This window comes from Gekko japonicus, unplaced genomic scaffold (assembly GCF_001447785.1).
Source record: "Gekko japonicus isolate JY-2015 unplaced genomic scaffold, Gekko_japonicus_V1.1 scaffold120, whole genome shotgun sequence".
Classification (NCBI taxonomy): Eukaryota; Metazoa; Chordata; class Lepidosauria; order Squamata; family Gekkonidae; genus Gekko; species Gekko japonicus.
Genome location: NW_015175973.1, coordinates 652,080 through 679,970, shown reverse-complemented (window position 1 = coordinate 679,970; position 27,891 = coordinate 652,080). Strand labels below are relative to the sequence as shown.

The 27,891-nt window shown below is 45.2% G+C and overlaps 1 protein-coding gene across 1 annotated transcript in view; it reads left to right on the top strand.

Annotated features, from left to right (window-relative positions):
* Positions 1-27,891, top strand: part of SLIT2 (slit guidance ligand 2) — a 455,701-nt gene that overhangs the window by 411,271 nt on the left and 16,539 nt on the right. Inside the window, exons 26-29 of the mRNA XM_015426100.1 lie at positions 8,788-8,912; positions 9,134-9,231; positions 13,049-13,188; positions 24,406-24,499. Coding sequence (XP_015281586.1) covers positions 8,788-8,912; positions 9,134-9,231; positions 13,049-13,188; positions 24,406-24,499 — 457 coding nt within the window. The remainder of the gene's footprint in view (positions 1-8,787; positions 8,913-9,133; positions 9,232-13,048; positions 13,189-24,405; positions 24,500-27,891) is intronic.

Genomic DNA, 27,891 nt, shown 5'->3' with positions numbered 1-27,891 from the left:
GTCTCTTGTCTTTGATAATATTTATCATTCTCTCCTCTTATCCTACCTGTATCTTTTCAGATGGTTTTTTTTCCTACCTCAGGCAAGCTCTTAATCCCTACACTTAAATCTTCCCACAACTATGCCCCCAACCTTTCTCTCTTGTGCTTTCCCCCCTTCTTCCTCTTTTCCCGCTCCGTTTCATTCTGATCTTCATGTCCTTGATTTTGTTAATTTCAATCCTTGCCTTCAGTATTTTCAAAGTGACATGAAGACAGTCATATTCCTATTTCTTCTCTGAATTTCCTTAAAATCTGCTGTTTCTCCAGCGCCTTTCATGGAAGCTGCATTCTCACCCAGTTTGTGCTTCCCATTATAAGTTACCTTTAGTCCAGGGCTCTTTTTGTAGAAAAAGCCCAGCAGGAACTCATTAGGATAATAGGCCACACCGAACAGCAAAACTCATTAGCATATTAGGCCACACCCTGACAGCACCGCTCATTAGCACATTAGGCCACACTTCACATGTTACCAGAAGTGTGGTCATCCAGCCACACCCACCTTTCCCATCTTATTCTGTTTACCTTGTTTGTTGTCAAAACCCAGGGCCTTTTTTTGTAGTAGGAACTCCTTTGCATGTTAGGCCACACACCCCTAATGTAGCCAATCCTATTAAGTTTCTGCTGTTGGGTGTGGCCTGTTATGCTAATGAGTTCCTGCTGGGCGTGGCCAACTCAGGAGCCAGCCGGAACTCCGTTCCTGTGCGTTCCTGCCCAAAAATAGCCCTGCCTTTACCCATTTCTATCCTATATCAAATTGCTTCCCTTCCATTTTCGTTTTGTCCCTTTTGTCAGAATTACTTTGGTGGCAAGATGATGGAAGCAAAGATTGACTCCCCTGTTTTCCCCCTCATCCTCGTGCACAGCTGGTATTGAATTAATGTCTGACATGAAAAGGAATCGCTAAAGATGGAAAGAAGTGGCTTTTCATGAGTAGTCACATTTTGTTCATAAAGCAAGTGTACTTTTGCTCTCGATCCAGAAGACCATCTTTGGGATCATGTATGCCTGTTTACGTGTGGGGGCTCAGTGCCTTGTGGGATGGCTTGTGCTTGCTTCTTCCCACATAACGAAATTTCATATGATTTTGTGAATATAGCCCAGATCTGTGAATTGTAGCTCGCTTACTTTGTGCTTTATGTAGGAAATGTTTGCCGCCTGATGTTAAAGATAAAACCATAGAACATTAATTTCTCTCTGGAATAGGAAACACGATTCCTGTGGAGAGCCAGTTTGGTGCAGTGGTTAAGTGCACGGACTCTAATCTGGGAGAACTGGATTTGATTCCCCACTCCTCCACTTCCACCTGGCTGGATGACCTTGGGCAACCATAACTCTGGCCCAGCTGTTCTTGAAAAAGAGCAGTTTCTGTCAAGAGTTCTCTCAGCCCCACCGACCTCACAGGTTGTCTGTTGTGGGGAGGGGAACGGAAAGGAGTTTGTAAGCTACTTTGAGACCCCTTTGGGTAGTGAAGGGCGGGGGATAAATCCAATCTCTTCTTCTTCTTCTCCTTTTCCCTCACAGGGTGCTTGTTGTGGGGAGGGGAACGGAAAGGAGTTTGTAAGCTACTTTGAGACCCCTTTGGGTAGTGAAGGGCGGGGGATAAATCCAATCTCTTCTTCTTCTTCTCCTTTTCCCTCACAGGGTGCTTGTTGTGGGGAGGGGAACGGAAAGGAGTTTGTAAGCTACTTTGAGACCCCTTTGGGTAGTGAAGGGCGGGGGATAAATCCAATCTCTTCTTCTTCTTCTCCTTTTCCCTCACAGGGTGCTTGTTGTGGGGAGGGGAACGGAAAGGAGTTTGTAAGCTACTTTGAGACCCCTTTGGGTAGTGAAGGGCGGGGGATAAATCCAATCTCTTCTTCTTCTTCTCCTTTTCCCTCACAGGGTGCTTGTTGTGGGGAGGGGAACGGAAAGGAGTTTGTAAGCTACTTTGAGACCCCTTTGGGTAGTGAAGGGCGGGGGATAAATCCAATCTCTTCTTCTTCTTCTCCTTTTCCCTCACAGGGTGCTTGTTGTGGGGAGGGGAACGGAAAGGAGTTTGTAAGCTACTTTGAGACCCCTTTGGGTAGTGAAGGGCGGGGGATAAATCCAATCTCTTCTTCTTCTTCTCCTTTTCCCTCACAGGGTGCTTGTTGTGGGGAGGGGAACGGAAAGGAGTTTGTAAGCTACTTTGAGACCCCTTTGGGTAGTGAAGGGCGGGGGATAAATCCAATCTCTTCTTCTTCTTCTCCTTTTCCCTCACAGGGTGCTTGTTGTGGGGAGGGGAACGGAAAGGAGTTTGTAAGCTACTTTGAGACCCCTTTGGGTAGTGAAGGGCGGGGGATAAATCCAATCTCTTCTTCTTCTTCTCCTTTTCCCTCACAGGGTGCTTGTTGTGGGGAGGGGAACGGAAAGGAGTTTGTAAGCTACTTTGAGACCCCTTTGGGTAGTGAAGGGCGGGGGATAAATCCAATCTCTTCTTCTTCTTCTCCTTTTCCCTCACAGGGTGCTTGTTGTGGGGAGGGGAACGGAAAGGAGTTTGTAAGCTACTTTGAGACCCCTTTGGGTAGTGAAGGGCGGGGGATAAATCCAATCTCTTCTTCTTCTTCTCCTTTTCCCTCACAGGGTGCTTGTTGTGGGGAGGGGAACGGAAAGGAGTTTGTAAGCTACTTTGAGACCCCTTTGGGTAGTGAAGGGCGGGGGATAAATCCAATCTCTTCTTCTTCTTCTCCTTTTCCCTCACAGGGTGCTTGTTGTGGGGAGGGGAACGGAAAGGAGTTTGTAAGCTACTTTGAGACCCCTTTGGGTAGTGAAGGGCGGGGGATAAATCCAATCTCTTCTTCTTCTTCTCCTTTTCCCTCACAGGGTGCTTGTTGTGGGGAGGGGAACGGAAAGGAGTTTGTAAGCTACTTTGAGACCCCTTTGGGTAGTGAAGGGCGGGGGATAAATCCAATCTCTTCTTCTTCTTCTGTGAATTAAGAATTCTCTGCGTTGGCTAGTGCTTGTTTGTTTAAATAGGTTGTGGATTTGTATTTTACGACTTTCTCCAAACCTTGCTGTGATCCCGATACTAATGTTATTTATGATCCAACATTGCATATGTATGCCATTTTAAGGCACCTCTTCTTTATCCACTAACATTTTGTTACTCATCAGTATAAGACAGAAGTACCAGCATTAGACGAAAAAAACAAAATTTGTACAAAACTTTCACAGCTACTGGTAAAAGAATTTACAATAAGATACTCATGATTTTCCTCTGTAACTATTGTTCATCATCAGTCTTCTGTGCAGTCCCACATGGGGACAGGGCATCAAAACGTAAGGCAGAATTGTGGGAGAAAGCTTGTAAAACCTTGGAGCCCTCGTCCAAGTCGGCCCCAGAGAAAGCTCCCAATTCCACATCTTCGGAATCGATGCATTTGGCTCCACCTTCCAGATCCATGTCGTGGCGGATCCGATCTCAGTCACGCTCCTCTCTGACTTATCGTGGCTCTTATGAGCCTACAGCTAAGAAGGCTTAAGGGCAAGACAGAGGAAAAACATAAATCGGCTTCCCGGCAGAGCACTCCCATCTGCACCCCTGAGCCAACGCCAATCTTGCAGGAGAAGCTTAGGACTCCATCACCAGGTCCAAGATCTGCACCTGTTTCTATCTCAGATGGGGACATGGATACAGGCTTATCACATGTCCAGGTTCTGCGTAAGTCTGATCCAGAGCAAATGACCTCCGTGCTGTGGTGGCCTTCACACCCCCGCATGATGAGATGACAATTTTGCAAGCTCCAGGGATGCGAGTTTGTATCATTACCCTCATTGGGTGTCGTCGTTATCCACATTTAGCGACTGTCGTGCACAGGCCACGTTCTCCTATTCCTGCAGTGAGAGGAAAAGAGGCAGCAATTGAATATGAAGGATCCAACACAACATCGGATCTGAGCCTAGATGAGAGGGTAGGTGAGCCATCTCCAGCATCTCCCATGGAGGATCTCCAAATATTTGGAGAACAGATTATTCATATGGCCCAGTCTCTCGAGATAGAAGTCGTTGCATTGGAGCGCAGACCCAAATATAAGATACTGAGTAGCCTCTGTTCAGAGTCTCTCGAGATTATTGCTTTCCTGGTGTTGGGGGGCCTTGAGGACCTCACACATGAACTGTGGCAAAAACCTGCATCTCACCAGCCCACCGACAGAAGGGTAGAACACTTATATAAGATCACAAAAGAGCCATTTAAATATCTGACTACTCATCGTCTGCCATCCTCCTTGGTGATGGAGGAAATTGAGCTGAAGGGCTACCAGGACTACGACTCCACTCCCACAGATAGAGAGATAGAGAGGGGAGAAAACTGGATGTCCTGGGTCGAAAATTATGTTCTTCGGCAGCATTAAGTTTCAAAATTGTTAACTCTGGAAACATTATGGCTGGTTAGAAGCTCTTCTTATGGGAGAGGATTCTTCTGTTCCTGGAACTCCTGCTGGAAAATAAGCATCCCCTTGCTAAAGTTCTGCATTCTGAGGCCATTGAACTGTCGAAACTGCAGATTAATGCAGGAAGGCATTCTACAGATTCAACTGTGCAGGCCACGGCAAGCTCCACTGAACCCAGATGCCACACGTGGTTAAGATCAATGGTGTTGCCTATGGAGACCAGGCTTAAAGCTGAGGACTTACCTTTTGAACGTTCCACTCTCTTCTCTTCCAAGACTGATGAGATGCTTTCCCTGCTAAAGAAGAACAAGCAGAAAGCTAAGTCCCTAGGAGTGTCACGATCGTCCATGTCTCAATTTAAGCAAATGTCCTTTGTGAGACAGTTCTGGCATCCATATCAAAGGGGCTACCACTTTTCTGGCCCCTTGGGGTCTCAGTATCCTACCCCTAAGCCGTTTACCCCGCAAGAGTGTTACCATAAGCGTAAAGGTTCCAATTGACCTTGGTCAAACAAGCCACCACCCTCTTCTAGAGAGGCAGCCTCATCCCCAACAAGTGGGTTTTGTCCATAGTTAGATTTGGTTACAGATTAGAATTTCTTTTCCCCCTCCCCCTTGCTCTTTATCTCTAAAGGGATCCAACCAGGTAGCTTTGGGTCTTGCCCAGGCTTTGGCCTCCCTAATTGACAAGGGTGCCATTGAGGAGTTTACGGATCTTCACGCAACTGAGGGTTTATTTTCTCATATGTTCCTAGTAGATAAGAAAGACGGGGGACTTAGGCTCATTTTAGTCCTCAAAATTTTTCCCCTCATGTTTCTAAGTTCCATAAGGTGTCCATTCCTTTAATTTTACATTTATTAAAATGTAATTGTTGGTTCATCATTACTGATTTGAAGGATGCCTATTTTCATATTTCAATCCACTCTCAATATCACAAGTTCTTACGTTTTTCCTGTGGGGAGAGAGATTTTCAGTACACTGTCCTACCCTTTGGTCTAGCCACTGCACCCAGAGTATTCTCAGTTTAGCCCCAGTCAGGGCTTTTTTTGTAGAAAAAGCCCAGAGGAACTCATTAGCATAATAGGCCACACCCAATGGCAGAAACTCATTAGCATATTAGGCCACACCCCTGACAGCACAACTCATTGGCATATTAGGCTGCACCCCCATGTTACCAGAAGTGTGCTCATCCAGCCACACCCACCTTTTGCTTCTTATTCTGTTTACCCAGGGCTTTTTTGTAGCAGGAACTCCTTTGCATGTTAGGCCACACACCCCTAATGTAGCCAATCCTAATGAGTTTCTGCTGCTGGGCGTGGCCTATTATGCTAATGAGTTCCTGTTGGGTGTGGCCAACTTGGAAGCCAGCCGGAACTCCGTTCCTGTGCGTTCCTGCCCCAAAATAGCCCTGGCCCCAGTTATTGCTTACTTCTGTATGCAGGGTTCCAAATATATCCCCTTAACCTAGATGATTGGTTACTGGTGGTGGATTCCAAGGACTGATTGTTGAGTCATTGAGTGGAGACCTGTCAAGGATTAGGACTTCTTGTGAACTGGGATAAATCACACTTAGTCCAGTCCCAGAGGGTACAGTTTATCAGAACTATGCTGGATTCCCCAGTGGGAAAGGGTTTACTAGCCCTTTCAAAAAAGGTACAAGCTATCTTTGTCTTGGTGAGACAGTTCTGATCTCACCAGTTCCAATCAGTTCAGAAAATTCTGCATTTTTGGGGATATATGGCTGCTATCACTGCAGTCCTGTCTATGGCTCAGTTACAGATGCAACCCCTGCAACTTTGGTTTCTATCTTGTTATAGATACTTGATAAATTTATTCACAGCAAAAAGCCAGCATTCTAATACAACAGTCAAACTAACTCAAACTAAATTCATACAACCACAAGCATAAACGCAATATATAAAAAGAATATCAAATAGAGCATGCATGTAAAACATATTAAGTCCTATAACAAATTACATCTATTCGTCTTTCAGTAGCAGCTTTCTAGTCCTGACAGCTAATAAGCCAAATTTGGCAAGTTTAGCTGTAACCTTGGGGCACCTACTTTCTAGGTTATCTTGTTATAGAGCTGGGGTCCATGCCTTATGGTACAGATTTTCTAATCCCAGACCTGAAATACATTCTTTATTGTGGTGGTGTTCTATGAATAATTTATCCCAGGGGATTCCCTTCAGAGTTTCTGAACATGAGGTCATCCTTACTATGGACGCTTTGCTTTGGGTTGGGGCACCCACTGTGAGGAATTATCGGCCAGGGTACTTGGTTAGAAGATTTATTTATTTATTTTTAAATTTATACCCCGCCCTCCCCGAAGGCTCAGGGCGGCTCACAAGGGGCACGAATGCCCAAGTTAAAACATTAAAACAGTACAGAATAATATAAAATACAATAAATACGATTTCACTAAAATTTACTTTACGGTGCTCCAGAATTATTTAACTATAAAAATTCAAGATGGGTTTCTAAAATTATTAGCAACAAGCCACAGTAATGACAATAAATATAGCAGCAACAATATACGTCCATACAGCGTTGACCTCTGCCAGTCACATCTCGCACCCCCAATAGTTCCTGCTCTGAAGATGGTCAATTTGTGGGGCTAATGAGGGGGGCGTAGATAGAAAGATGGTGACGATGGTGACATAATGATGATGGTGTAATGATGGTGGTGGTGGCAGCTCCTACCCCACAGGAAAAGATGAGATGCTGCTGTACATTGATATTTTAGAATTGCGAGCAGTTCATTATGTCCTTAGTTGTTTCTCAGATATCCTTTGGAACTGATCCACTCTGGTCCAAACAGACAATGCAGTTACAGTGTTTTATTTAAACAAACAAGGGGGTCCAGGGTCCAAAGGTCTGTGTCAGGGAGCTCCCCTTGCATTGGGACACGGCAGTGAAGCTCTATGCTTCCATTCAGGCTATCCACATCCCTGGGAGTTTAAACATGGAAGCTGACAGATTGAGCAGTGTTGGCATACTCTCCCATGAGTGGTCCCTAAAAGACACTTGCCTGGAACTGCTTTTTACCCTCTGGGAGGTGCCAAACATCAGTCTTTTTGTGGCAAGAGAAAACAAGAAGGCTGTAAAGTTCTGTTCCCAAGCAGGAATAGGAATTGTTTTCCTAGGGGATGCATTTCAGCTGTGTTGGTCACAAGTCCTATTTTATGTGTTCCCTCCATTCCCGCTCCTTATCAGTGTAATAGAGAAATCCAGGAGGCAGATATCTTGACCATGGTAGCACCCTTTTGGCCTCGTCAAATATGGTTTCCGGTTTGATGTATTGGTTAAATGTGCATACCTTAATTCGGGAGAACCGGTTTTGATTCCCCACTCCTCCACTTGTACCTGGCTGGATGACCGTGGGCAAGCCATAATTCTGTCAAAGCTGTTCTTGACAGAGCAGTTCTGGAAAGAGCTCTCTCAGCCCCACCTACCTCACAGGGTGTCTGTTGCGGGGAGCAGAAGGGAAAGGAGATCCTAAACTGCTCTGAGACTCCAAGTGAAGGGCTGGGTATAAATCCAATCTCCTCCTCCTCCTCCTGGAAATCTCCTGGGCCACTTCCTTCCCCTACCAAATCGAACAGATTTAATCAGCATCTATCAGATGTTCCATCACGATCTGAATCGCCTCGACCTGATGCCAGTTCCTCTTATGCGGAAGTGTCTCTGCTCTAATAACATTGGGGGTTAACACTTCTGTGTTCAGTAGCATCTACCCTCCCTGATGTGGAAAACTCTATGAAGTTTGAAAGGCTTATTGAATGCATGTGTTTGGGGGGGGGGGGAGAATCAGTTGGGTCCCAGTTGCCTGGAGAAAAGGAAGCTTACAAATGTTTTAAGTGAACTGAAATAAATGTGGCTTCAGGGCGTTATGCCGAGCTGTTGCATGACGCAGAACTGGACAGTAATGAATGAATTTAGGATGTCTTGCCAATATTGCTTCCGTAAGACGATTTTGACTGCTATGGACACAGCTGTCTAGGTGCTCCCACACAAACGCACAACTGATGTTTCTAGTCAACTGATATACTGAGATTGCAACTGGCAGAATAAAATAAGAATCTGGGTTTGCCGTGCTTAACAAGCCCCGGGCTTCTGTTCTCCATTCATCCGCAGGAGCCACGCCCTGCCACGGTCATGAATGGCTCTGGGATCTAGGTGCCCTCCTTCATTCTGTGCCGATCGATGATGTTTTTAGCCATCTTCATCTTCCATTATAACTAGCTGTGCAGCATCCAGTGGAACTTTAAAGCACTGCTAGAAAAGCAAAACAGAAGCAGCTTTTGTGACTATGGATTTGTGTTTCTTTGAAGGTCCGGTGGATGTCAACATCCTTGCCAAATGTAGTCCCTGCTTATCAAATCCATGCAAAAATGATGGGACGTGCAATAATGACCCTGTGGACTTCTATAGATGCACCTGCCCCTATGGTTTCAAGGTACGGACAACATATGAATCAGAGCCAGGCGGCCTAACCCAGCAAATAGGTATTCAGCTTGGCGGTGCTTGGGCAGAAAAGGGCCTTCCCCTGCCTTTGTTCTCTGGGATTTTTTAGAGCTTACAACGGCCTGCGACTGAACCCGAGATTTCTTGCATGCACAGCACTGAGTTTGCCTGGCTTCCACACGGTCTCATCACTTTGCTTTTTTTTATTCCTAGGGCCAGGACTGTGACATTCCAATTCATGCCTGTATCAGCAGTCCTTGCAAACATGGGGGGACTTGTCACTTAAAAGAAGGTGAAAAAGATGGATTTTGGTAGGTTGTTTTTTTAAAAAAATAATAATCTGGAAACACAGAAAGGAAGACCTTACTCCCTTAGAAAGGCTTGTTTAACCGGGGGGGAGGGGGGGAATCCCGCGCAAAAGCCTGCATCCAGTGTTCCCTCTAAGCTGAGTTAGTGTGAGCTAGCTCACAATTTCTTAGCCTCCAGCTCACACGTTTTTGTCTTAGCTCAGGAAAGATGGCTCCAGAGGAGACTAATTTCTGCAGAAGCCAAATCGCTCGCTCACAACTAATGCCAGTAGCTCACAAAGTAGAATTTTTGCTCACAAGACTCCACAGCTTAGAGGGAACATTGCCTGCATCCTATGAATCTTGGATCTGACAAAGTAATGAGAAGAGGAATATAGGCACTCATAAGCATACTTGAAGTGTCGGCCCCTTTAAGGCTTCTCGTAGTGTTCAGGAAACTTTAACTAACATCAATCAGCTTAGCGTGCTCCGAAAGTTCCCTCTTTTTAAATACACTGTTATTCGTCAAGGCATAACAGGGCACGACAACGTGGTGTTGACTCCATTATGCTAATTAATAGCTTGCCAGATCCCCGCTGAAAAGTCTCACCATTCAGCTGTTGTTTTGTGCATTATATCAACAGACAGCCTGTAAATGATCAGACGTAAATCCCAGCGAAACAAAAAATTAATGATTCATTGCCAAACCAGCACACCAGTGGATAAACATGCTGTGAGCATTTTTAATCTAGAGTTATTTAATCACACAGTACAATTACCCCAGATGTACTTCATGAATTATGAAACAGAGTTCGTTTAATAAATGGATGTAATAATTTCAAATAAGCATGCTAATCCAGTCCTCAAGCTTGTTAGAAATGTTCTTGAATCCTCCTATTCATTAAGAAATTATCCTTATTCTTCTACATCTAAATTTGGGGGCAAAGGTTGGGCTGCTTCCTGTATGAAATTAATCTGATACATATTAATAGCAAGCTAGTCAGTGTTCTAATCTCAGTTATCAAGGGACTTAAATGAGAGAGACATGCACAAGAACACATTGTTTTGGTAGGATTTGTGCGGGACGATGTTATAAGGACACACTGGGATCCAGGTTGTAATATTGTTCACTATAAATGTTTTAAGCTAGCACCCCCCGCTGACCCAAGAATTATGCAATAGGAAAATTAATTTCTGCCCCAAAATAGCTAAAACCTTATAACAGTAAAGTTCTGGCTTTTTACATCCACATTTACACATAATATCATCGTCATACATTTCTTCTGTAACAGCCTGTAATCTCTGAAAAAATCATCCTCACATGAATAATGGCCAGTCCGATCCCCTGCATTGGTAACCCTGTGCTGGTTCTGCAAGAGCTTGAAGCAAAGCTTCTCTTAGTTCCCAGTTTTCACTATTTAAGTTCCGATTTTTCAGTAAGCACTCTGTTTCTGAAACTACCTCCTCTGCGGCATATTTAAAAAAAACTCAAGACCCCTCCACTGAGCAGGGTTTAAAAAACAACAAACACAATTATACCCCACCTTTTGATTCAAGTTTGAAGCCTTCTTCCAATCTAAGGAGCCTTCCTCTAAATCAGGGGTGGCCAAACTCGCTTAACGTAACAGCCACACAGAATAAACGTCAGACGTTCGAGAGCCGCGAGGCATGAACAAATATCACACACACATTTTTATTGAAAAATACACACATTTGCTTTTTGTTAACATTGAGCTAGACTGTGTGGAAGAGCCACGTGCGGCTCCTGAGCTGCAGCTCGACCACCCCTGCTCTAAATCTAGGGAGCCTGTCCTCATAGAGGCTGAGCCATGGTGAGCAACGGAACCTCCATATTAAGAGGCAGTCAACCGGTGCCGGAAGGCAAGATCAGGGGAAGGCCTCAGCCTCTGTGCCCTGTTGTTGGACCTCCAGAGGAACTGGTTGGCCACTGTGTGAGACAGGATGCTGGACTAGGCGGGCCAATGGGCTGATCCAGCAGGGCTCTTCTGATGTTCTTATGAGACATGTGACTGATAGTTCTGTCCCAGGGTTGTGGAATTAAAAGCTACACAGATGTTGTAGAGAGACATAAATAGGCAGTAAAAGTGTCTAGTTTAGAGGGCAGCGAGAGAGAGAGAGCATTTTGGGGGAGTTAGGGTGTCTGCTTCCAAATCCCCACTTCTCCCCAACAACGTCTGCTTGTCTGAAACCTGCACAAAGCATCTCTAAGGAAGGAGTTGGGGTTGGGGAGGAAGAGGGCATCAGTGTCCTGGCCCCACTGCTGGACCTCCTGATAGCACCTGGGATTTTTGGCCACTGTGTGGCAAAGCGTTGGACTGGATGCGCCATTGGCCTGATCCAACATTGGCTTCTCTGATGTTCTTATCAACTTGAGCCAAAAGCTGAGGTGTAATTTTTTTTAGAAATGCTCAGTGGATTGGTGGGATAGGGATAGGATCCACTCCACTGTCAGTGGAGGTGCCCTTGCTTTCCTTGTGGATTGTTCGTGCCTCCTTCAGCCCAGCCCTGCCAATCTTCTTTAAAAATCCTACATCTAAGTGAGTGACCGGTGACTGATGCTTAATAAAGCTGTATCTGGGCTGTGCCTCTTCAGACTGAAGGTGAAGGCTCGGTAGTAATGGAATACTCTTCCAAAAAAATCCCTTCCCATGGAGGAGGAGGAGGAGGAGATTGGATTTATATCCCGCCCTCCACTACCTGAAGGAGTCTCAGAGTGGCTTACAATCTCCTTTCCCTTCCCCTCCCCACAACAGACACCCTGTGGGTTAGGTGGGGCTGAGAGAGCTCTTTTGAGAAGTGCTCATGAGAGAACAGCTCTGGGAGAGCTTGTAACTGGCCCTAGGTCACACCAGCAGCTGCATGTGGAGGAGTGGGGGAATCAAACCCGGTTCTCCCAGAGTAGAGTCCATACTCCTAAACACTACATCAAGCTGGCAGTTCATGGATTGGAGCTCCATCCCGGCCTTCTCCCTGACATGTCGAGTTTCAGTATTCCCTCTATGCTGAGTTAGTGTGAGCGAGGTCACAGTTTTTTTAGCCTCCGGCTCGCACATTTTTGTCTTCGCTCAGGAAGGATGGCTCCAGAGCAAACTAACTTATGCAGTAGCCAAATCGCCTGCTCACAACTTTAATGCTAGGAGCTCACAAAGTAGAATGTTTGCTCACAGGACTCCATAGCTTAGAGGGAGCATCGGTTTTGACCATTAAGTAATTGATGGGGGAGCCTCCCCTCATGGGCTCTTTCACATCAAAGCTGAGGCGCAAGAGCAGACTGGGCCGTTAAAACAGCCCTGGTGCAAGCTGAGCTAAGTGGCCTCCGTAGTGCTGACGTCACCGCCATAGACCTGTTGGCCCCCACAGTGCCATCAGCCCCACGAGGCCAATTGGCTCAGCTTGTTACTGCCTCCCAGGGGCTCTTCAGGACAACGGCCCATCAGGAATGTCCCCGGTAATGTCAAGGGCCAGCCCACCCCTGCTTAAGTGGAACGGACAAGGTAGAGGTTTACCACTGCAGCAATAACTAGGTGGGGCACAGATCTAATCAAAAGCAGACCAGGGATCAGGGAAAGTTGCAAATAAGGATGACGGCCCAGTCCCCAGTTTGAACGGGCAAGGGCCCAGCAAATTGTGGCTGGTAAAGGGGAGATCTGAACATCTCCAAAGCAAATTGCATTGCACAATAAAAAAGCAATCTGGAAAGGCGCTCGATCTGTTCAAATGCACTCACGTAATGCTGTTTAAGAATTCATTTTTCTCTTGGTTTTATCATGTCTGGCTTATCCCCTTGTTTGAAGAATGAGTGGACTGTCCTCATTTGCAGGTGTGCCTGTGCAGATGGGTTTGAAGGTGAGCACTGCGAAGTGAATATTGATGACTGTGAAGACAATGATTGCGAAAATAATTCTACCTGCGTTGATGGAATTAACAACTACACGTGCCTTTGTCCACCTGAATATACAGGTAGGAAAGAAAAAGAGGAACTCGAGGAGCTCTGTAGTGCCATGCCAGAAATATTGTAACCGGCGACTCCTTTTGGGCTCTGATGCCATTGGCATTGAGGGCCTTTTCAGTATCTTTCAGGGTTTAACTACTTGTTTAGCTGCAGTCTCTGCATTCTTTCAACATATTGGTTAATAAAAAAATGCACAACTGGACGGAGCGGAGTAACAAGTTTGGAAGAGCCCAGTTTTCACTACAATCTTGGCTTAAATGTTTGCCTTGGCCATTGAAGTCATTCAGGGGTTACCTCCCCAAATAGCCATGATCCGGCAAAGCCACACACATGCATGCCACCTGTCTCATGAGTTCACCCCACACACAGAGGTTTACTTTCCTTTTTCACATATGTTATCCTCCTGCACCAAATTGCAGTTTTTTCACAGATGTAATTATTATTTTGCAAGGATGTGGGGCCTGGATTGAAAATAATTCCCTCACACCGTGCAGGTTTGGTGAATTATGACCAAGGGCGCCTAGAAATCAAAGTGTTTTTGTTTGTTTTTTGAAGTACCAGTTCCACTGTAAGGTATTATTTCACTCATCCATATAGAACCTCAAGGAGCTAAGCCCTAATTTTTGAGCTAATAATGCTGTTGTGATAGTCATCTTACATTAATTTATCAAGACTCTACATGATTCTGGTTAGGAAATGAAAAACGAAGTGTTTGGGGAAATGAATTCTTGTCGGGCCGTGGGCTAATTTTGGGTTTATAATGGGTTTAAACAAACTGGAATGTAAAAATTATTTTTGGGGAGTGAGATAGCTGACTGAGGGGCGATAGGGGGGAAAAGGCCCTCTTTTGGTTCAGTATGTAGTGCTATGCAGGATAATGACTGAAATGGCAAAAGCATGGATAATCAGGTCCATATCTGAACCAAGAGTCCATAATTTCCTCAGTGAGTCTGGATAGCAGAGATCGGTTTTCTCACATGCAAGGGGAGTGCTTTGATCGTGGCTCTGAGTGACAAATGAATCACAGCCACACGGGTTGTAGCAGCTAGAAAATGGTCAGAGGTTAAGGAATCCTCACATGAGAAGAAATGCAGACAGAACTGGTAATATTTTGGTTGTCCTTTGCCAGTTTGCCAGTTAGCAAAGATAAAATTAACATGTAAATCTATTTTACGGCTGGTCTTGCAGCCCGCCTACCTTGCAAGTGCTATAGGCACATTCTAAGTATTGTCAGCTTAGACCTCTGTGGGTTGAAGCTGTCTTTAGGCTTCACTGCATACATCTACTAAAAACAGGCCCCATTGAATTATATATGCTGATGCTCTGGCTGTTGAAATAGGGAGGATATGTCTTGAGGATCTGACATGATGGGGGGGGGGAATGGTCTGTAAATAAAAGATAATCTATAAGAACTGGTCAAAAGCCTGTTTGATATGGGGTGCTATCTGTATTTTCTGATTTTCTGTGATATCTCCCATACATAAACACCCTGTCTTCTGAAGACTAAGCTATCTTATATATATAAAAGCCCTAGCGTATTGACACTTTCCAGCTCTCCCATTGCCTGTGTCGTGCACTCCCTCGGCCATTGGCCTGTCAGCCGCCACTCAAGAGTACTCATATGCCATTGGATGGGTCCTGGGTCTGCTCCTCTCTCCTGCCCACTGCCAACTTGGACACTGTTCCCTGTCAGAATAAACTGCCAAAATGGCTGTCTCTCCTGACAAAGATGTTTCTCCTGCTTGGCCCCTCTGTGGCTGGCTGACTGCTGAAGTGGGCCACTGATGTCAAACCATTCTCTTCTCCTCAGTGGCTATTGCTAGGCAACCAGGCCTGGTACTGTTAGTAAAAAGACAGGGGCAGGAGGCCCTTTCCAGGCCTACTTTGACCTTTATGGGGAACTCATTGGGGCCAGTCCTGACTAGGGGTGCCAGCTCTAGGTTGGGAAATTCCTGGAGATTTTGTGGTGGAGTCTAGGGAAGCCAGAGTTTGGAGAGGGGAGAGGCCTCAGCTGAATAGAATGCCATAGAGTCCACCCTCCAAAGCAGTTATTTTCTCCATGGGGTGAGAGAGATCTTTTGTCTAGAGTTCAGTTGTGATACCAGGCGATACAACAGCCAGTGTGACATAGCAGCTAGCACTTCAAAGCAGGGTCTGCCAGACCCAGGTTCTTGCTGTGGAAGCTGAGTGGGTGATTTTGGACCAGTCAGACTTTCAGCCTAACCTACCACACAGGGTTGTCGTGCAGATCAAAAGGGGGAGAGGAGAATGATGTGAGCTGCTTTGGTCCCCAATATAGAGAAAGACTGTACTTTTTCTCATGGGGAACCATTGTTTACAATCTCCAGGTGAGGGCTGGAGATCACTCAGAATTACAACTGCTCTCCAGATGGCAGAGATCAGTTCCCCTGGAGAAAATGGTGGATGCTGTGTCATTATACCCTGCTGAGGTGTCCACCCTATGACAGCCAGTGTGATGTAGCGGTTAACGCTTCAGAGCAGGGTCTGCTAGACCCAGGTTCTTCCTGTAGAAGCTGAGTGGGTGATTTTGGACCAGTCACAGATTTTCAGCCTAGCCTACTTCACAGGGTTGTTGTGCAGATCAAAAGGGGGAGAGAAGAATGATGTGAGCTGCTTTGGTCCCCACTTCAGGGAAAGACTGTGCTCTTCCTAGGTAGAGGCTGCAGGGAAGGGGGAGGAGATGGAAAGCTGAAGTCAGAGGGGCAGGTAATGGTATGTTGATTGTTGGCTGGGAAAGAGATAGGGTTGCCACCTCCAGGTTGGGAAATTCTTGGAGATTTAAGGGGTGGAGCCTGGAGACGGTGCGGTTTGAGGAGGGGTGGGACCTCAGAGAGGTACAATGTCATAGACTCCATCCTCCAAACCAGCCATTTCCTCCTGGGGAACCATTGTTGCCAATCTCCAGGTGAGGGGTGGAGATCACTCAGAATTATGACTGCTCTTCAGATGGCAATCAGTTCCCCTGGAAAAAACGGTGGACTCTGTGTCATTATACCCTGGTGAGCAAATTGTCGCTGAGTGGCCAAGGGCAGGTCACCCACTCAGAGCCTCTAGAGCTCTTGTATTTATTTTCACAATGGGTCGTATTCCTAGTTAAGTATAAATTGCCCAGTCACTGGTCAGATAAAAGGTACTTCTCTGTGTCTTAGCTGGTCCCTTTCTTTTACAGGTGCCATGCTCTGTGATCTCAGTCAATTTTAATACCACAGAAATCTTTTCCCTTCACAATTTCCTGGCAAATCAAGTGAGCCATTGTTCAAACTGGCTTGGTTGCTAGTGGTCACTGTATTGTCACTCTTTTTGTTCATCAGTAGCGTTCTTCCCCCCTCCAACAGCTATGGCCAGAAAGCCTGCTTTCACTGATGCTGCAGGCACATAATCTGATTAGCTGTCCGTTGTGGGGTGTTTTGCTGGGCGCAATGATATTAGAAATTGTTCTTTGTGTTTTCATTTTGTTGTTGATTTGCTGACTTGTTTTGTAGAGATTCTATGCCTTTGGGGAAATGAAGTGGCAGGTGGGATGGAGAAAAAGAGAAAATAATCCAGTAATCATTACTCAGAAGCTGTAGCTCAGTGAGGTATTAACATCTTGAGCTCTTCCTGGCCATAATTGAATAATCTGAGGTCTGTCTAGGGCAGAGGGTAGTCTCACCCTGACTCGTCTCTTGTTGCTTCCCGTTAGGGATGCTAGCATCCAGGTGGGACCTGGGGATCCCCTGGAATTACCACTCATGTCCAGGCTACAGAGATCAGTTCCCATGGATCAAATGAATGCTTTGGAGGGTGGACTCTGTGGCATTGTAACCTACTGAGGTCCCTGGAGCCAGTTTGGTGTATTGGTTAGGAGCGCAGACTCTAATCTGGGAGAACTGAGTTTGATTCCCCACTCCTCCTCATGCAGCTGCTGGTGTGACCTTGGGTCAGTTACACGTTCTTTCAGAGCTGTTCTCTCATGAGCAGTTCTCAAAAGAGCTCTCTCAGCCCCACCTACCTCACAGGGTGTCTGTTGTGGGGAGGGGAAGGGAAAAGAGATTGTAAACCGCTCTGAGACTCCTTTGGGTATTGAAGGGCAGGGTATAAATCCAATCTCCTCCTCCTCCTCCTCCTCCTCCTCTTCTTCTTCTGTCCTCCCCAGGCTCCACCCCCAAATCTCCAGGAGTTTCCCAGTCTGGATCTGGCAACCCTACCCCCCATCCCCCATCAGTAGCCAGGGAGGATCTGGCTACCCCCCTTCTCCTCCTGATGCCTCCGTCCAAATTATAATGATACCGTCAATATTTATTTGTTTCAATAGAGTGGACAAGGCTGGGAACAGTCTTAAAAATACGGTCCTCCTTATACAACAATGGGGGTCAGGTACCCCTCCTTCCCCCTATGTCATTGCTCCAATCAGGATCAGGTCCCCATGGCTTTTGTAAACAAAATGAATTTAATCCCTAAAATGACAGAGGTGACCCCCCCCCCCAATGGTAAACTCAGGGACACGATGACATCCAGTTGGGCTGATCCCAGGACAATTTCAGAACTACAAAGCACACTGAAATGTGGACTTCTTGGGCTGACTGTCGTTGACTGAGCTGCTGGTATTTTTGTTTCAAATACAGTTATTTCTTTAGTTTCCAAGTTAGGAGCCTGTTTTTTAAGCTTTTTAAAAGGCTGCCCCTTCTCTTCCCTTACTGACTTTGTTCAGGACTACAGAGTGTTTTTAATCCCATATCACAAATACTGCTTCTGCCCTGCAGAGAAAAGACAAACTTGAACTTGACCGTTTACACTGTGAATCAAAGGGTCTAGTGAATTGGCTGGAGTTATTTAACACAGTTGTTCTGTTGAAAGCGGAATAGGTATGAACTTGGTGCATCCCTAGAATGAAAGACCACTGGGAGACCCATGTTTGGGGTGGGATATAAAAAGGTTTTTCTTTGTTTTCTGGGGGGGGGGGGTTTGCCATCAAGTTGCATCTAACTTTTAGCAACCCTGTAAGCAGCGGTGGCTCAAGTGCTTAAGACGCTGAACTGCAGCCTGTGGAAGGTCAGTAGTTCGGCAGTTCGAGACCCGAGTTGCCGCATGACGGAGTGAGCTCCCATCTCCAGTTCCAGCTCCTGCCAACCTAGCAGTTCGAAAGCAAGAAATTGCAAGTAGATAAATAGGTACCGCCTCGGTGGGAAGGTAACAGCGTTCCGTGCACCTCGGTGTTTAGTCATGCCGGCCACATGACCACGGAAACGTCTTCGGACAGCACTGGCTCTTCAGCTTTGAAACGGAGATGAGCACCGCAACCCTGGAGTCGGACTCGACTGGCTTTCGAGCAAGGGAACCTTTACCTTTACCTTGTTAAGGTTTTCAAGGCAAGAGATGTTCAGAGGTGGTTTGCCATTGCCTGCATAGTGACCCTGTTATTCCTTGGTGGTCTCCCATCCAAGTACTAACGAGGGCCGAGCCTGCTAAGCTTCTGAGATCTGATGAGATCAGGCTAGCCTCGGCTATTATAAATCTTCTTTGTTCCTTCACATTCTAATTCTAGCTGAATAGATTTGGCAGACTTCTTTTTTTAGTTTCCAAAAAACACGAGTGCCCTCTAGCGGGGAATACACAAATCACTATCAAGGAACTCCAGCTAAAATGGAAAATAAGATGTTATTTTCTGTGTGCTGGTGTTCGTTGGTTCGCTTGAAAGTCAACCTTTTAAAGTGCCATCTGGTGTTGGCTTGAAAATACACCTTACCGTTGGTCTCAACTGTCAGAATTCTGTTTCAGCACTGTGAAGAACGACACATTGCTGTGTGGATTTTCTGCAGATCAAAATCACAGAAAACATATAGTCTTAGAGCACATTGGTAGATGAAACGTTTGGAAATGAAACATTTTGCAGATCCACGAACGTTATTTCCCGTAGCCTTAGAACTTTGTCTGACATTCTTAAGATAGTCGCATTTTTAATCCTCAATTTTCATGAATGTCAGGGTCATTTAAGTGCACGGTCTGTAGATTATCTGGTCATTTCTTCTGCTGTTCCTTTATCATCCACCATTGAGACTGCAGATACCTTTGGTATACCAGCAATGTTCTTTCTCTGGCCAGCAGTGGTACTTTCTTCTTGTGTCTGTTTTGTTCTGCTCTAGGGAAAGGGGGGGGGGGAGCTTGCTTCACTTTCGCTCCTCTGACTTGGCTTCCCTGCTGCTGTTAATTGTGCATTAACTTACTTTGTGCTGTGCTTTTTTTACGGCAATGTAAACAGTCTCTTTGTCTCTTCTGTCTTTGTCACCACAAGCTGCTAATCTGAATGAAGTGGAAAAAGGTCAGTTGCCTTTTTAAGCCTATTTTCACCACCTTGGATTCTCATTTCCATTTTGCTTTCAGTTGCGTGCACTTCAGCTACTGAAATGGCCAGCAAGAACTGACGTTTGGGACACTTCATCCCAAATTATTCCAGTTCATGTAATCATGTCTTGGCACTGTTCCGCACGTGGATCTTGATATTGCAAAACAAATGGCTTCAAAACTGCTGGGCGTGTGTCTGATCTACTTAACAAGTCTGTTCGAAGTTTACCAGTCGAGCAATGGAAATGGTTCATTTTACAGAGGATTCATGCCCATATACCAAGGGGTCAGCATTTTTTGGGTTTTTGTTTTTTTTCTAAATTAGTAAACATGTCTTAAAGTAATTGTTTTGGCATGTATTTAATGGGGAGCATTTTGTTGTCTTTTTAAAAAAAACAATACTAGAATTATATAAACTAAAGTATTACTGTCTAATCTGTAATCATTGTAAGTGACTAGACCTTAATGAAAACATTTATATGTCATCTACATTAAAATATCCTAAAATATAAACCTGTAATGATCCACAAAACAATTAAAATCTCTACCACTTACATACCAGAATTCAGCCACTACCCCTGGAGAGCAGCTCATCAGATTTGCTTCCAAAGGTCACCCCCAAAATGTTGCAGCTTCCAAAGAAGGATTTTAAAAAGGGGATAGCCCATTTGGAGGCCATTCTGGAGCATTCTAGAGCTGCGGTGGCTCAAGTGGTTAAGACGCTGAACTGCAGGCTGTGGAAGGTCAGTAGTTCAGCAGTTCGAGACCCGAGTTGCCGCATGACAGAGTGAGCTCCCATCTCTAGTTCCAGCTCCTGCCAACCTAGCAGTTTGAAAGCAAGAAATTGCAAGTAGATAAATAGGTACCACTTCGGTGGGAAGGTAACAGCGTTCCGTGTGCCTTGGTGTTTAGTCATGCCGGCCACATGACCACGGAAACTAATTCAGACAGCGCTGGCTCTTCGGCTTTGAAACGGAGATGAGCACCGCAACCCTAGATTCGGATTCGACTGGCTTTCGAGCAAGGGAACCTTTACCTTTTACTAGAGCACCCAGCAATGCACCGCTCCTGGCAAAATGATTCCATCTCATTTAATGCAGGACGAATGGAGCAGATGCCTGATAAGATGGCATTAACTGGCATGAAGGTTCCATTATTCCCTAAGAGGGACTTTTTAGGGGCCCTTGAGTGTCTGTTTTTACACTAAATTGACACCAAAATTGCAAGGGACCTAGTGCTGCCTGTCCACTAAAAGCTACCGATGGTTCAAGCAAATTCGGGAAATGGTTCCAGTTCTCTGGACCCCTGAAGAAGAGCCTGTCCCCACAAAGGAGGGAGGGAGAAGGAGCCAACCAGACCTACAGCTCTACCAGGCCTTGCACTTGGCATGTGCTGGCCATGAACTGCCTTCCTTGGGCCAGGCAAGACTCACACCAGCCGGGAACCGTCTTCCCCGGGCCGTGAGAGACGCCTTTCTCCCCTCTCCCTCCCATTGCCTGTTAAAAGGGGGGAAACTCCTGGGGTCAGTAATATGCCAGTACCAGATATTCCTGAATATTTTTTAGAAATATACAGGATGCCAGGAAGATCCCCTGTTCCCTCACAGGAAACATAGACCCATAAGTGCAGGAAATCCAGTTTTTTTTTTGGGGGGGGGAACGGGACAGAAATTAACCTGACCCAGCATAGGGATTACGGTATTCGTGACCCCGCATTCCAAATCCAAATCCTGCTGATTTTTTTCTTCTTCAAAATGTACACAACTGGTCTTCAGGCTGTATTTTCTGTGTATGATGTTGTTGCGACACAGAGGCCTTGACATCCAGTGCTGTGAGGGGTCTGTGGTCTTACTGGGTTGGTTGTTGTCTGTACAGTTTAGAACAGCCCCGCCTATTACAGATTGGGCATTTGGTTCCCCCAGCCTCACCAGCATCAGAAGGGAGGGAGCAGTGAGCCCCTAAAAGGTGATGCTCCGTGCGCCTTTGGCGTATCTTCCCTGCTAATTCTTAGATTTCAGAAGATGTTATTTTTTTGCGATTACAAGCTGGTTGACGTCTCCGAGTGCCGTCTCCCAAGGAAACCACTTCTTCATTTACGGTTTACAAAGAATTGTTTTGGCCTGAGTTTAAATTATGAATGCATTTGAATGATGATTCATGTCCGCAGTTGTGGATCCAAAAGCTTACTTTTAAGTGTGCTGAATGTGATGGGTGTGCAGTGGAATTTTTTGCCTTTCCCCCCCTTTAATAGCCAAGACCCCAATGCAATGCCACATCTCAGACTGCTTGTGAAGAAAAGAACACCATGTGATGTGGGGGAGCAGCAGTCCGAGAAATTTGAGGCCAGGTTTTCCTCAGATGTATAGAATTAGATGCACAGTTCTTTGAAACAGGGCCAATGGTTCTCCTTTGTTGCCTTACAGTATACCCGGCAATAGCTTGGGGACAGTTAATCGTTTACACTGAAGATTACAGTTAGAAGGAAGGAGTAACCGTTTTGTGAGGTTTATTAATGACCAATTAAAATTAGCATTTTGAAAGTCAACACACACCCCTGCCCCTCAGTGAAAAAAGTTTCAGAGCAAAGTTGACCTGTTAGGACAACAGGAAACATGGCTTCTCAAATGTGGCTGAGCATTGAAGCCAGGGGTCCTCGGTGTATTTTCAAGGCATAGAGAGGGAAGGTGGGATGGTACACAGGATGAAAAAAGTACAATAGGTGGCAGGAACAGTGAAGAATGGCTGCAGGAAAGAAGGAACAGAAAAATAATTAAAGGAGGAAGGCAATCCTGCTGCCCCACTCAGGGGCTCACCCTTTATCAGCCTGAGTTTTGTAATCCGCTTTGGCCTTGTCAAGAGTCTTTTGGATGACAGTCTTTAAGTCTTGCCACCAACTCTGGAGGTCTCTCGGGCCAGGAGCCGGGGTCCCTATGGTGGGCAAGGGGGTGCTTTCATATAGCCATGCATTGCTTTGAAAGGATACAACTCCATGGAACTATACACAGAGTTATTATAACTGTATTCTGCATAAGGCAACAATTCAGCCCAATGGTCCTGCTGGTAGTTGGTAAAGTAGCACAAGAACTGCTCAACTATTTGATTGACACGTTCAGTTTGTCCATCAGTCTCTGGGTGATAGGCGCTACTGAGTCCCTGGGTAATCCCCAAAACCTGCAAGAGTTCTTTCCAAAATTTGGCCACGAACTGGGCTCCTTTGTCAGATATTATTTTACTGGGCACTGAATGCAACCTTACAATGTGGTGCATAAACATTTTAGCCAAGGCTTTGACAGTTAGTAGTTGTTTACATGGGATGAAGTGAGCCTGTTTAGAAAACAAATCCACCACAACCCAGATCACAGTATATCCTTTACTGGGTGGTAATCAAATCCATGTAATAAAATCCATGGAAATTACTCCCCAGGGGCAACTGGTGGTTTCTAAAGGTCGCAAAGTTCCTGGGGGTTTCCAGGTCGTCTTTTTCCCATCAAGCAAGTCTGGCATGAACCCATGTATTGAGAAATGTCAGCACGCATGTGCAGCCACCAAAACTGGCATTGTAATACATGTAAAGTCTTTAAATATCCATAATGTCCAGCAAGTTTGGATTTGTGGCCAAAATGCAACACTTCACCCCGCAGAACGAGTGGCGCGAAAAGCTCCCCTCCCCCCGATACAACAACTACTTGTATTTTGCTGGAGGGATGAGTCTTTGGCAATTTCTGCCTTATCCACTTCTGTAAGGGCTTCTTTAAGGGCTTCTGTAAGGGCTTCTTTAAACTTAGCCACCCATGGTTCTTCCTTTCTGGTGGTAACCGGTACGTTCCCGGTATCATCGCCAGCCATGGTAGGGTACAATTCCGGGAACAAAGAGTTCTAACACTTTGTCAGACTCCTGCAGCAATCAGTTCCCAACAGCTTTCATTCAAAGAAGTAAAGTTTATTGAGACTTTGAGAGTATGCACATATCTTAACCATTTTGTGTTAGAACTAAAAGAAAGTGCATGCAATAAGCAGTTATACATCATTCAAGGGGACCCCCTGATGGCCCAGGGCCAATCAGGTAGAAGCCCGCCAAAGTAACGGGCTACTTTTCCCAAGAGAAATGCTACACCAGGGACTGAGGGTCAGAGAGAGATAACAGAAACATAGAAGACACAGCAAAATTGAAACTTAACATTCCAGGGTCACCCCTACTCTCATGGCAGCCAGGACTTAAGAAAGGCCTAGCTGACAACTCCTTCCCATGGTGTTCCAGTAATGAGTATTCCAAAATGCACGTGTACCAGAATGGGCAGGGGAAGAAGCAATGGGGAAAAGACTCTGATGCCACTTCAAAATGGATTGGAGAGATGGCAAACCTGCAAAAAGAAAAGCCTTTTATAATAAAAGAGGGATACTTAATATATGTTGTGTGTTTAAGATAATGGGAAGGGGGAAAGCATATTTGTGTTTAATCGGGCTAGCTTTTATCTTCCAGCTGTATTGCACTATGATTGGTTGGTTGGTCGGTCAGCCAAGTTAGTAGGCTGACCATTTATCATAAATCTGATAATAGTTGTTTGGGAACGATCATGCATAGGTTGTCTTGTCTGGAACTTTCAGGCCCAGCTTCACTTGATGGCTCAGAGCCCTACAAGTAAGTTAAACGGCAGTTGTGTATTCTAAAAACAAGTCGCGTGAAAAGTTAAAAGTTGTGAAAGGCAAGATGACACCAAGAGCGAGAGAGATTATTCTTTGCCAAATGCTCCACCAGCTGATGTCACAAGAGCCACTTGGCACTAGCTGCTGCGAGTTGCTGTAGAAATAAATAGCGTCCCTGGTTTGCTTCTCAGGTCCTGTGGTGGGCCCTGCTTCTGCTGACTTGGATGTACTTTGTTGCAGGTGAGCTCTGTGAAGAGAAGCTGGATTTCTGTGCCCAAGACCTGAACCCCTGTCAGCATGACTCAAAGTGCATCCTGACTCCCAAAGGATACAAGTGAGCCCTGCATCTCTATTGTCTACTTTGTTTATGTTTTTTAATCGTGCCTTTGTGCTCCTGAATGGCCACGGGCTTGGTTTTCTTGTGGGTGAATTGTGCTGTCAGTCCTCATTCAAGGGAGTTGTGATCACCGAAGAATGGCTCAATAGATTTCTCCCTCTGCTTGCATGAAGCCCCCCACCCCACCCCGTGTAATAACATGAAGATTGTCTGTCTAGTGACCGGTTTCCTAGCAGTGTGGATTAAGTAGGGACAATGAAGAATGGAAAGTTTTTATTCTCTGTGTCAATCCTCGCAAAATCCTTTCAGTGACTTGGACTAGGAATTGAATAATTATGTTAAATTAAAGCTGGATTATGAAGCTGTAATTACAAGATGGGTTCTTAGCAAGACACATTGGAAACCATTATACAATAAGGAGGGTTCATCACCAGGAAGGCTAATCTTTAATTAAATGACATCCTTATTATCATTAATTAGTATGCACACTTGAACAGTGAGTTTTAATGGACTTTAGATGAGTAGATTTAGGAAACCTGCTGCTCTGATCTGCACCTGTTTTGTGTGCTAGGTTTTGTTGTGCCAAAATTATATTAGGCCGATTGCAAAGCTGTCATTCTAAGTACGTTTAAACACCAGTTTGTCTTTTAATTCGCCAGTGTTAGTTTATGCTTGTGTGTGAACTTGTGCAATTCATATTTTTATAGATTGTTTTTATTAATTTTCAATAACAAAAAAAATACAAACATATCTGTAGTGCTATTGTCAGATGTACACTAAGGATAAGATTAGAATTTCAACAGCCAATCCACATACAAAAGAACCTCCTCAGGAAACAATCCATATACAAAAGAACCTCCTCAGGAAAGCTCCTCCATTGACATGTTCATAGCCTGGGGAACTCCTACAAGATAATGACTCACCCCTACTCCACCTTCTGGAGTAGATATAAATTACCTGCCTACCATTTTTCGTCTCAACCTTGACACAGAGAGTACTCCATCTTTCTGTGTTATACCTCTGAGGATGCCAGTCACAGCTACTGGTGAAACGTCAGGTTTTACAATGCCAAGACCACGGCCGCACAACCTGGAAAATCAACAGCAACTAATGAACTCCGATCGTGAAAGCCTTCGACAACATAAATAGTTGATTATCAGCAGGGATGAAAGATCAAGAACCAGATTTGGGGGGGGGATTAGTTTTACTTTGCATCAAGTCAACAGTGCAGTCCTATGCACAGTTACTCAAGTAACTATCACATTTTTATTATTATTATTATTATTTTATTATTATTATTTGCCAACAGGTAAGGCTACAGTGAACCTAGTAGTAATTCAACTTGAATTACTACTAGGTTCATTGTAGCCTTACCTGTTGTATTACTGAAAAATTGTAGACTTACCTGTTGGATTGTTGAAAATTTACCTGTTGGATTATTGGAAAAAATTGTGGATTTACCTGTTGGATTTATGTAAATACTACATATGTAGTATACTTAGTTGGTTTACTACCAGTTATATTGTTGTTACTCATTAGTAAATTGTTCTGTTCTTTTCTTAGTGTCCTTCTGCACAGGTTTTTTTTTTGACTTATCTTGTTTACTGTGTAATCAGTGGTTCATCATGCCAGTTTACGGCCAATTCACATAGCAGGAGCTCAGAATACGGAGGCAGACTCTCTGAGCTGTACCAGACCTGCCAGCCACACGTGGTCCCTCAAGGATATCTACTTGGACCCTATCTTTGCCCTGTGAGGTTCACCCACGATCGACCTCTTCACTACTTGATACAGCATCAAGGCCCCAAGTTTTTGTTCCCTAGTGGGTGGAGACACATGGTTCCTGGAGGACGTGTTCCAGTATTTGCTGGCAAGGAGTGCTCTTCTATACCTCTCCACCCCCCCCCCCATCCCACTGATCGCCAGGGTCTTAGGGAAAATTGCGCTGGAGGGCATGGATTGCATACTAATAGCCCCGTTCTGGCACAGCCAGATTTGGTTGTCCACTCTGACAGAGCTCTCACAAAGCAATCGGATCAGGTTCCTGAACAACGCACACCTGATCAGTATGGGGCCGATATTGCATCAGAGTGTGGCCCAGTTGCATTTCACAGTGTGGAGGATACACGGAATGTGCTTTATTTCCCCTCAGCAGCACAGGATACTCTGTTACAGGCACATAAACCTGCCACTAGGAGACCTTATAGTAGCACGTGGGAGGTTTTTTTCTGCATGGTGTAGGGCCAAAGAGATTAAACCTCAAACAGTGGAGTTACCTGACATATTTAGTTTTCTGCTGGGTCTTAAGTCTAAGTGCTTAGCTTTTTCCTCCATTAAAATATACCTCACTGCTATTTGTTGTTGTTCAGTCACACAGTCGAGTCCGACTCTTCGCGACCTCATGGACCAGATCACGCCAGGCCTTCCTGTCTTCCGCTATCCTATGAAGTTTGCTTCATGTTCGTTGCATCTGTGACACTGTCTAACCATCTCATCCTTTGCCGTCCCTGTCTTCTTTGACCTTCAATCTTTCCCAGCATCAGGGTCTTCTCCAGTGAGTGCTCCCTTCTCATTTGGTGGCCAAAGTATTTGAGCTTCAGTTTCATTATCTGGCCTTCCAGGGAACAGTCAGGGTTGATTTCTTTTAGGATTGACTGATTTGATATTCTTGCAGTCCAAGGGACTCTCAAGAGTCTTCTCCAGCACCATAGTTCAAAAGAATCTATTCTTCGGCGCTCGGCCTTCCTTATAGTCCAACTCTCGCAGCCATACATGACGACTGGGAATACCATTGCTTTGACCATGAGAACTTTTGTTGGCAGGGTGATGTCTCTACCTTTTATCATGCTGTTTAGGTTCGCCATCGCTTCCCTCCCAAGGAGCAGGCGTCTTTTAATTTCATGGCTGCAGTCACCGTCTGCGGTGATCTGGGATCCCAGGAACCTCACTGCTATATCTTATTTTAACTCCGAGGTGGAGGGCTCCTCAGTGTTTGCACACAAGTTCTCTAAGCATTTCCTCAAAGACTTGTTTAATGCTCCTCCTCCTAAGAGTCCTTTAGTTCCCCAATGGTCATTGTCAGTGGTCCTCAACGGCCTCATGAAAAAACCTTTTGAGCCATTAGAGGAATCAGGATCAAGGACAAAGACGTCGACCGGAGCAGATGAGGAATGCGGAACTCAGCGATTCAATTTTATCAAGATCCTGATAAGTCACTTAATGAGCTCTTTCTATCAGTTTTAGTTTACAGCTTATCTGCTGTTGCTGCCAGACACAGCTGGGATTACTTGAGGCCTTTTGAATTTTTGTTTTAATGGCTTTTAAATCACCTTTTCTTGGCATTACATTGGAAGCCAATGAACAGGAGTGCCGGTTTAGAGTAAGGTTAA